At 47.6% G+C, this 10,869-nt stretch overlaps 2 protein-coding genes and 1 long non-coding RNA gene across 6 annotated transcripts in view; 1 reads left to right on the top strand and 2 right to left on the bottom strand.

Annotated features, from left to right (window-relative positions):
- Window positions 1-68: 68 nt before the first annotated feature.
- LOC111746590 (uncharacterized protein C1orf112-like) lies at window positions 69-1,465 on the top strand (the record flags this gene model as incomplete). The annotated part of the gene is made up of 2 exons (XM_023537594.1): window positions 69-209; window positions 1,147-1,465. Coding segments are annotated over 2 exons (330 nt in total), but the record flags the coding sequence as incomplete, so codon positions are not given.
- The window catches only part of SCYL3 (SCY1 like pseudokinase 3), a 31,892-nt gene continuing 22,285 nt past the window's right edge, over window positions 1,263-10,869 (bottom strand). For 2 of the 4 annotated variants that reach the window (XM_023537583.1, XM_023537582.1), the window contains 4 exons: window positions 5,984-6,155; window positions 3,831-3,968; window positions 2,579-3,222; window positions 1,468-2,123 (listed from right to left, as the gene is read on the bottom strand). In XM_023537583.1, the coding sequence (XP_023393351.1) occupies window positions 2,064-2,123; window positions 2,579-3,222; window positions 3,831-3,968; window positions 5,984-6,155 (1,014 nt within the window). In that variant the 3' untranslated portion in view covers window positions 1,468-2,063. Of the gene's footprint in view, window positions 1,391-1,467; window positions 2,124-2,578; window positions 3,223-3,830; window positions 3,969-5,983; window positions 6,156-10,869 lie in introns of those variants that run through there. The other 2 variants (XR_002783188.1, XM_023537581.1) reach the window with 2 other exon arrangements.
- The window catches only part of LOC111746588, a 918-nt gene continuing 770 nt past the window's right edge, over window positions 10,722-10,869 (bottom strand). The window contains exon 3 of the long non-coding RNA XR_002783189.1: window positions 10,722-10,781. This is a non-coding gene — a long non-coding RNA (uncharacterized LOC111746588). The remainder of the gene's footprint in view (window positions 10,782-10,869) is intronic.

Below are 10,869 nucleotides of genomic sequence, written 5' to 3'. Positions count from 1 at the left end.
GAACAGTGACACTCGTGTGTTTTCTGAAAGTGACACCATTTGGTCCTAGTAGAGGATGCTGATGTTTGCTTGTCTGTTGTCATCTCTGGCAGACGGGGCTTGTGGATGAGACAGCAGCTGCCAGAGCCGAACGCGTGAAACAGGAGAAAGCGCTGCTCTGGGCGTCGTCCGCCCGCACGCTGCTGGCGGCGGAGCGGCCCTCTCTGCAGGTACGGACTGCCCTCGAGAGAGTAGAGGGGCCACTGCTTTATGGTAGCTGCACTTTTAAAAATCACATTTCTTCCTCAAAGGTTATGAACACGTATACAGCAGAGGTGGGACAACAAGAGAGTGAGGTTTGAAACTATACACTGTCCCTGTTCCTTTCCGTTGTTTGCAGTAACCCTGGGGAAAGCTGTGTCTATACCAGTGATGCTACAGATGTAGTTTATGACTCACAGAAGGAAACCAGCTTAGCTTGATCCCTGGCTCATTCATCAGACCAGCTTCTAATTTTTGGCAGTGTCTAGAAATCACATCTTCTTATTAAAAGGCAGAAAAATCTGACATCACCAAGGATATTGAAAAGCTTGTTTTGAGCACTGGTAGTATATTTGGAATTGTAATCCGTAAGAGAAGCAATTTCCTAGTAAGTTTGATACAGCTCTTAAGAAAATGAGTTTAAATGTTAACTTGTTTTCAGGACATGTAACTTTTATGCTTGAAACCTATAAAGTTAAATATTTTATCAGTGACGTAAGGGAGTCCTCCAGAACCTATGATGGCCGTCCACTCACCTGGCTCCAAGAGCGTCTGAGTCTGAAAGCCCATAGCTCTCAGCAGTTAGAAACTTCGTGTTGAAAAGAAAATGAAGCATTTAGAAAAATCCATACTTGGGGCTTTTTGTAAGGACATATTATACGTCTATAAAGAATACTCACTGCACATTACTGGATGAGACGCCACTTAGAAAAATGCCTTCCCATGTTTTTCTAGATGACTGTGGGGCTGGAGGGGCGAACCAATGGCTAGAGTAAAATTTGCACATGCCAGTTTTTTAGTTTTAGAATTTGTTCTGTAAGCTTTGCTGTAATCCAGAAGGAAAGTTCTCTATCCTTTTTAGAGTGGGTGCCATGGCGCGACTCACCCCACGTTTCTCTTTGCCAGCCGCACGCAAAGAGAGCCCGCCCGGGCCGCCCCTTGGGACAGGAGTACGGGGCAGCGCTGCAGGCAGCAGTGAGGGCCCTGGACGCAATCGAGTCACTGCTGCACCAGGCTCCCGCTCCGGACGGGCTTCTCTCGGAACTGGAGATGCTTCAAGGAAGGATCGATGAGCTAAAACGCCGTGTTCTCTAGGGTGAAACTCGCATGGACCATATTGTCCTTAGAGTTGGGTATGATTGTCGTCATTCTACATTTTGTAAATGAAAATACTGTAATTATGTCTATACGTTTTCTAACACATAAAACAACTTTTATAAAGTTAGATCTAGTGAAAATAGTCTTTATTGGATATTTAAAGAACAGGATTATGGGGCTATTTCTCATTAAGCACTTTGGTACAATGTAACATGAGTGGAACAGCCAGACACTGCCCAGGGCCATTCACTCGGCACACCTGTAAACATAAATAAGCTGCCTAAGGAAACCTTAGCCAATTTAAAACCATTTGTATACTTTATAGCAAATTTTTTTCAGTAGGTTGTATTTTATAATAGAACTAAAACTCTTCTCACTGTTAAAGAAATGGCACAAAATTAAGCTAATCAGCTTGAACTTCTGTTATTTATTTTCTTCCAGGATTATCCTGGAAAAAAAGTGGTAGAGTCCACCTTTCCATAGCACTTGCTCGTCACAGAAACTGGCCTTGGTCAAAGGCACACAGGCTCCTCCCACGAGAGCCTCCGCCCAGGCCCGAGCCCGCCCTCCAGGCCCCTCACCGTTGGCAGACTGGGAAACGAGCTCCTGGTAGGAGGAGAACAGGATGCTTTCGGGTTTTCCTGGCTGCAGAGCCTGCTTTGAGGTATTAGTTTGAGTTTTTTAAAAAGGAATCCTTTTTCCTAAAGTTTAACTCACAGCCGTCGTCACCAGCTGTTGTCTTCCCAGTTCAGCTCCCCTTCGTCTCCCCAGCCTCCAGCCTCTGCCTGCAACAAGACAAAGCAAAGCCAGGGCAGCTGCTGAGAAACCGTCTCCAAACGTGCAAGGGGCCAACCCGTGTCTTTTGGTGTCGGGACATGGTTTCCTCGTGCTGGTAAGATGCCTGCCTCACTGCACCACGAGCTGGAAAGCAGAGGCTACTTTGGTTCCAGTCTTACCAAATGACAGCACTGGAAGATAACCTTGATGACACCTTATTCTTGGTTTAATCCCTTTTCCAAGCAAAAAGGTGATTTTAATAACTGGTCCATGGAACACTTATTAGCCCAAGCATTGCTGGGGAAGGAAAGATAATAACAGGACCGCTTTTTTCCCCACTATATGCCACCATGACCACATGAACCCGCTGTGTACATTAGTCTGTCCTTCCCCTTGGTGGGAGAACAGCACGGGGTGTGCTGCGGAGGGGCCTGTGTGACTGGCGCCCACGAGGGGCACGTACCTCGGCAGTCTCAGCCGCGGCGAACTTCGCGGAGAACAGCACCGCGGCTGGGGGCCCGTCCTCACTGTGGCCCGCCGCTTCCGCCCTCAGAGCAGGGGCCACGAGAAGAACAGCCGAAGGCTTGATTTCGGGGGTCATGTCAGCAAACCAGTCCAATTCGGGGTCCTGGACTGGCTTCTTTTTCACCTGGATGGTAAATTCTTCCCCTAGACCAAGTTCTGATGGGACCTTAAGGCGCCTTTCTTGTGACGACACTTGAGGTGGCTTGGTTTGGTCTGCGTCCTCCAGGCTTGGTGCGGGACTGGTCCTCTGGGGTCGGCTTGATTCCAGAGGCTCGAGGTCCTCCCCTGAGGTGACTGCGGCAGTGACACCACCTCCTGAGTCCCTTTCAGTACCTAAGCTGCTGGGTGACTTCTCGGCTGACACCTCCAAGTCGGGGAGAGGGGACCCGGCAGCATCGGGGGCTTCCGGAGGCCGGACCTGGGCAGTGGCGGTTCTGTCCCCAGGGTCCTCAGGCTCGCTCCAGTCAGGCCACTCCTCAGACGTGTTGGGACTTGACGGGAAGTTTCCACTGTGTCCTGAGGTATCGTTCACATCTGAAATTCCATTAATGGAAAACTTAATAGGCTGAGAAAATTGAGCACCTGTGGGGACATGTGCAAGGATGCATTAGGGGCAGGGTGATGTTAAAGGGACACAGACAGCTAATTTCTTAGACATCTCCTTGCAAACTAAACTGCAAAAGCAACAATTAGCACACCCTTTAATAACCATGTCCAAATGTAATTGTTTACTGGCATAACTGTCTATAAACAAATACAGACATGTTCTAAGGCAGACAGGGTGACCCCCACGACATTCATTATGTGGCGTGTGTTCCGGTGATTTTGCCTAACTCAGCACAGCTTCGCTTCACACAGACATTGCCCTGGCGTGCTCTGGGCATTCAGAAGCCTGTGCCACACACTGACGCTAACACTTCACTGGACGTGTTTAACCACTGCTCCCGGCACACCTCCTAACATACAGTAAGGAAAGTGCTGCACTAAGGCATCAGAAGTCCCAGAGTGAAGTATTTGGGGTAAAAAAGAATTTAAGTAATGCCACCTGCTCTTCTCCCGGTTCTGAAGAGGATGTCGGTGTACACCTGTAGCCCAGGAAAAAAGATGAGGCCCAGCTGACCACATCATTACAGAGACGTCGGTCTGTGTTCCTGAATTTAAACTCAGGAAAGCCGTCTCAGTGTTCCTACCTGTCTGGAGAGGGGCGCTGCAGTCCCGCGGCATGTGCTGCTGGCTGTGGGTGGACACACCGCCGGATGAGAAGCCCTTAGGGGACAGGCTGGGCAACCTCTGCCCGTGCTGGCTGCAGACGACGTGCCTGGGGGAGTCTGAAGGGAAGAAAAAGTCCAGAGAACGAGAGGGATGATCAGTGCCGCTGCTCACACACGTTCGGTGAGCAACGGTTAACGGACATGGGTGTGTTTAACACGCCTAGTGATGGGATGACCTGTCCTAGAGGCGTTTAAGGACAGCCTGCGTGCATGTGGTGATGCAGCAGGAAGGAGTCAAGCGTCAGGTGAGGAGCTGGATTAGGTACAACCTTAGCACACTGAATAAGGAAAATGACAGCGTTTAAAGACACTGGTGATTCAGACCAGAAAATTCCTATTCAAGAGTGGGCATCGCTGGAAGAATTCAATCAAAACTTTGGCTAAATACGTCCTCTGCCTTAAGAGGGTGAGGGCACAGACAGCCCGGGGTGGGGTCGGGCACCATGAAAACGCTCCTCTCGCAGGGCCTCGCCGAATCCTGCCACTGTCCTCCCTGCTGTGTCCCCTTCTCCAGCCTGCCTCCCCCAACGCTCACGCAGGCCTATTTCCCCTCAGGTGGCAGACACTTGTAATAAGTCTGACCTTACACGTAAACTGCAAAGGAAGAGAAGCGAACACGTCAGAGTGCCTCCTTCGCACGTGCCCCCCTAGGGAGGGCCAGCCCTGGCGCCCACGTGCGGGCTGCTGCATGGCTCGCCCTCTGTCTCCAGGGAAATCCTTTAGTAAACATTCACCTGCAGCCAATTTGGTGCCTTTTCAGGGTCTCACATTACAGAGTAACCCAGAGGGACGGGATGTAAAATGTCCAGCACTAGAGAACTCCATCCAATAAATAAAATCAGTGTCACTGAGGAGCGAGGACCTCAGACCTCAGCTAATTTGACATGACCCTTAAGCTTTATCTCAAAATTACACGTAAACGCCTCCCGCCAAGATCCCCCTGGTGTGAAACTTGCTGGCTGGCGACACAGACTTCACCCGATTTAGTGTGTGTATGTTTCATTGTGAAGAGGCGGCAGCTTCGGCATCACCTCCTCACGCTCCTTGGAACCACGTGACACTGGTGTCACTGGCACCAAGGACAAGCTGCTCTCCCTTCAAAACTTCTGCAAGCCAGTGCTGCTTTAAAAATTCTCATGGCATCAAAACAAAATCCTATGTGATGGTTCTTGTCCTAACGACCTTCCTTTCGTGCTGCCGCCGCCCCCACTGTCAGGGACACAGCGCTGGAGACGCCGCACCCTCACCACCGACCTGGTCAGGGTCGTGCAGACGTGCGGACAGGCAACCGCACGGATTCAGAATTCTTACCCTTGACTTTTATGGCCTCTAAAGGCCAGAAATCACTGTCTCCCAGGTAACATCCAAAGAGAACAGACCAGAAACAAGGATTTCTTAAGGTACCTAAAAATCAACAGCGTTTCACCAACAAAATCGGGTCTTAAACAGCTAGTGGTGTTGAGAACTGCTACAACCGTTTGGGAAACTGACAATATCTGTTAAAATCTAAAGTGCATTCTTTCACCCAGTAACTCTACTTCTGGGACTTTATCTTATAGCAACAAAACCCAAACTACACAGAGGTACGTGTATAAGGATGTCTCCTACAGCACTGTTTGTAGTGTAGTGGTTAAAAATCCAGATGTAACAGGCATCACCAGGGAAACCACTGAATGAATTACATTCAGTGAAATGAGGCAGCTGTGGAAATGGTGAGCGAGGCGTGTGTGCCGGAGACTGGTCCCCGGTGAGGTGCTACACGGAAAACACTCAGGCTGGACAGTTGTACACGTTTTTTTCTCATTTTTAAAGAAACTACATGTGTGTATAAGTATGCATCTGTCCTTCTGTGGGCTTAAAGAAAGGGGAGAAAGCATCCTCACTAAAATACCAATATCAGCTGCCTGCCCCCCAGGAGTCAGGAGGGGGAGCCACCAAGTTTTCCCCCCGTACGTCTCTGTGCCATATGACTGACTGAAACCCACGTGCATAACTTGTATGATGTTAAAAAGCTAATAAATTAAAACAGCAACAGCGCTTACAATAAAAAGCTAGACATCTGAAGTCCTTACCTTCTGGGGAGAGGGCGGCGGTTTTCGTGAAACTCGGGGCAGTGCGCTTGAAGATCTTGGTTCTCTCTCCTCCCACCACCACCTCTGGGCCCAGGAGAGACACCAGCACTGCTAGGCTGTGAAGAGTGACTGCCACAATGGAGCTGCTGGTGTCACGCAGGCCCAGTAATACCTAGGAGCACGCGGACAGGGGATGAGTGTGGACAGCCACACTGCCTGCCTACCCTCCGTCACCAAGCGGGGATGCCGTGACCAGGGGCTGCCCTCTCAGGTGACCTGCGCTTCTCAGGTGCACGTTCTAGAGCAGCTCCCGAACTCTGTGCTCAAGGACCAATATTTCCCCTCCTAATCCACTGGACTGATGCTTTTCCAAAAATACAAAACGGTGACTCCAGGTCAAGACGGCAGGGTAGGTACACGCCAGAATTACAACTAAATTGCAGAACAGCCATCACTGAGAACCCGGAAGTCCAGCTGCACAGAAGTCCTGTGACTAAGGATGTAAAGCCGCCGCCTGGAGATGGTAGGAGGGGCGGAGACACAGAACAGGCAGGGCCCACACCCACGCGTGGCAGTACAGAATAGGGAGGGACATCTTGGCTGCAGAGGTCCCCCCTGAGGAGTGCGTCCCATCCCCACGCAGACTCCTCAGCCCAGGGTGCCAGTGCTGGGAAGAGGAGTCCTCACGTGATCTGGCTGTTAGAATAGGCGGGGATTCTGAGATGGAGGGGTGCAGGGTCCAAGTGTCTTCTTTAAGGGCCTGCGTAGACTCACGTGCTCAAAGCCACTTGGCTCCAGCACTAAGGCAGCAACTTGAGAACCTTCAGGAACATTATAGGGAGAGATGAACTGACTAACATCAGGATGAGGGCTGGAGGGTCAGGGCTCAGGACAGTTCTCTGGGGACGGAAATGCTGGCAGGTGCCCTTCTTCCTTTGTTGAAGCCTCTGCCCACCCAGAGCAGGCGAGCACCAAATCTGACCTCTCGTTTAACCTGGCTACACCACTGGGCCCACCCTGGTGATTCCAACACCCCACCTTGCCCAAATAACAGGCCCTGCTGAGCCTGTTCCAGCAGCTCCTCCCCACATGCAGCCTGCCTCGGCTCACTGCTCACTTTCCTAAGTCTCTCAAAGGTCCACGAACCCAAACGAGCAGTGGCTGGCCTTGGCGTGCCTTGCACCCCTTGCTAAGCAGCTGCAAACCTGGCACAAGCAGTGACCAATCTCAACCTGCACTGTACTTCCCATCAGGTAGCCCCAAGCCTGGCAAATGCTGTAGCCAGTGTTGGCCTGGAACACGGCCTCAACTAAGTGGCCACAAGTCCAGCACAGGTGGTGGCTGGCCTCGGCTCCAAGAGTGGTGCCCACTGAGAGTCTGAAAATCGGTGACAGATCAGTGATAGCAGCAGCTAGCCTCAGTTCACAGCACAGCCTCTCCCAAGCAGGACCTCCAAGCCCAGCACAAGTGGCAGCCATGTGCAGATCACTGTGTAGCTCCTTACCAGGTGACCCTGGGCCAGACGCAGGAAGCAGCTGGCCTTGACCTGTACCCAAGCCCCTCCCAAGTCTCCAGAACCAACATACCCAGTGGCTTCGGACCACACTGGAAGCACTACCCAACCAGCTCCACCAATGATTCACCCAGAACGTGGACTCGGCTGGCACCAGAGCCCCCCTAAAGCAGATTCTGCTCCATGGGGTCAGCCCTCCCACAATAGCTCATCCTTTATAGTCACGGCCAGTCCTCACAGCGTCAGCCTGAGAGTCAATCCCACCCACTCATGTGCCAACAGTAATTAAGACTCAGCTACAAGAGGAGGGCACACATGACCCAGAAGCACCCTGTTCATGTGACCAGGGAGACAGCATCACTGGGCCCCACAGGATACTTACTACGTAAGGTCAGCAAGCCAAGACGGGGAGATGTACCTGGTCTAACAGGAACAAACGGAGCTAGCCGAAGTGAGGAGACAAACACGTCCCAAACGGGAGGACAGGGCAAAACTCTAGAACCAAACAAAATGAAGACAAGCAATCTACCAGACAGAGTTCAAAACATCGGTTACAAGGACAGCCAATGAACTTGGGGGAGGAACGATGAACTCAGCGAGAACGTCCACAAAGAGACAGCAACTACAAAAAAGAACCATCCCGAAATGAGGAAAACAATATCAGAAATGAAGGATACATTAGATGGAATCAACAACAGATCTGATGAAGCAGAGGATCGGATGAGCAACTGAGAAGGCGATGTAGCAGGAAACACCCAATAGGAACAGCAAAAAAATTTTAAAATGACAGTTTAAGGGGCCTCTGGGACAACATCAAGCACATCAACACTTGCATCATAAGGGCACCGGAAGAAGAGAGAGAACGGGATTGAGGACCTATCTGAAGAGATGACTGAAAACATCCCTAACCCGGCAAAAGAAACAGACACACAAGTCCAGGAAGCTCAGAGTCTCAAACGAGATGACCCCAAAAGGCCCACACCGAGACACATCATCGTGAAAAAGTCAAAGGTTAAAGACAAAGCAAGAATCTTAAAAGGAGTAAGAGAAAAACAGTTCATTATCTGTAAGGTCACTCCCATAAAACTGTCGGCTGATTTTTCAGCAGAAACTTGGCAGGCCAGAAGGGATTGGCAGGAAATATTCAAAGTGATGAAAAGCACGGACCTCTAACCGAGACTACTCTACCCAGCAAGCTGTCACCTAGAATCAAAGGAGTGATAAAGACCTTCCCAGATGAGAAACAACTGAAGGAGTTCATCACCACCCAACCACTGTTACAACTGTTAGAGGGACTTCGAGAAAAAACAAGACCAAAGATATGAATAATATGACAATAACTACATACCTATCAACAATTTAACTATCAACGGACTAAATGCTCCAATCTAAAGATATAAGGTAGCTGAATGGATAAAAAAAAAAAATCTATACTTATTCTGCCTCCAAGAAACCCACTTTAAATCAAAAGACAGCCTGAAGCAAAGGCATGGAAAGAGGTATTTCATGTAAAGGGAAACAAACAAAAAGGTGGGGTAGCGACACTTATATCAGACAAAACAGATATTAAAACAAGGGCTATAACAAGAGACAAAGACATCTCATAATGATAAAGGGAGTCAGTCCTACAAGACAATATAACTCTGAAACATCTACACACCCAACGTAGGAACATCTAAACGTATAAAGCAAACACTGATGGACATAAAGGGAGAGCCCGACAGTAATGCAGTCAGAGTAGGGGACTTTAATACCTCATTAACATCCATGGACAGACCATCCAGACAGAAAATCAACAAGGAAACAGTGGCCTTTAATGACACATTAGATCCGATGGACTTAATGGACATTTTTAGAGCATTTCACCCCAAAGCAGCAGAATATGCCATCTTTTCATGTGCACAGGCAACGTTTTCCAACACAGACCACGGTAGGCCACACAACATGTCTCAATGAATTTAACAAGACTGAAATCATACTGAGCTTCCTTTCTAATCATAATGCTGTGAAACTAGACATCAATTACCTGAAGAAAACTGAAAATCATACAAACACATGGAGGCTAAATAAAATGCTACTAAACAATAAATGAATTATCAAGGAAATTAAAAGACAGCTGAGACAAATGAAAACGAAAACACAACAACCCAAAATCTATGGGGACACAGCAATACAAGCCTGCCTCAAAAACAAGAACCTCAAACGAGTCATCTTACACAATGTCCTCTATGCCCTAGAGGAACCAGAAAAAGAACAGTGCCCAAAGTGAGAAGAAAATACTAAAGATCGGAAATGAAACACACGAAAGAGTCCAAAAACCAACAGAAAAGATCAATGAAACCAAGAGCTCGTTCTTAGAAAAGGTAAACAAAATTAATAACCTAACTTAACCTTTAGCCAGACTCATCAAGAGAGAGAAAGCCCAAATAAATGGAAGTGATAACCAACACCATAGAAATACAAAGAATAATAAAATACTATGAATAATTATATCCCAACAAATTGGACAACTGGAAGGAACAGATAAATTCCTAGAGATACCAGTCTTTCAAGGCTGAATCAGGAACAAAAAATATGAACTGACTGATAACTACTAAAAATTCTGAATACAAAAATCCTCAATAAAATATTAGCAAACGGAATTCAGCAATGCATTAAAATGATAAACCATCATCAAGTGGGATTTATTCCTGGTGTGCAAGACTGGATCAATAGCCACAAATCAATTAACATGGTACAGCACATAAACGAGATGAAAGATGAAACTCCTACGATATATCAAAATAGATGCAGAAAAAGCATTTGACAAAATCCAATATTCAGTTATGATAAAAACTCTCAGCAAAGTGGGGACAGAGGGGACATACCTCAACACAATAAAGCCCGTACGTGACAAACCCACAGCTAACATCATACTCAATGGTGAAAAACTGAAAGCTTTTTTAAAGATCAGGAACAAGACAAGAATGTCGACTTTCACCAGTTTTAATCAACATAGTACTGGAAATCCTAGCCACGGAAATCCAACGAGAAAGTCAAGTAAAAGGCATCCAAATGGGAAAGGAAGATGTAAAACTCATTCTTTGGAAATGACATACTATATATAGAGAACCCTAAAGATTCCACCAAAAAACTATTAGAATTAATACATGAATTCAGTAAAGCAGCAGGTTACAAATTAATATTTAAGAGTTGGCTGCACTTTACACAACAATAAAAAACTATCAGAAAATGAAATAAAGAAAACAATCCCAGTTACAGTTGCATCAAAAAAGACTAAAATACCTAAGAATAAATTTAACCAAGGAGGTAAAGGACCTGGACTCGGAAAAACTATGAGACACTGAAGAAAGAAACGAAAGATACAAATAAA

The sequence above is a fragment of the Pteropus vampyrus genome, unplaced genomic scaffold, assembly GCF_000151845.1.
Source record: "Pteropus vampyrus isolate Shadow unplaced genomic scaffold, Pvam_2.0 Scaffold194, whole genome shotgun sequence".
NCBI lineage: Eukaryota > Metazoa > Chordata > Mammalia > Chiroptera > Pteropodidae > Pteropus > Pteropus vampyrus.
This window is presented reverse-complemented; position numbering and strand designations above follow the sequence as displayed.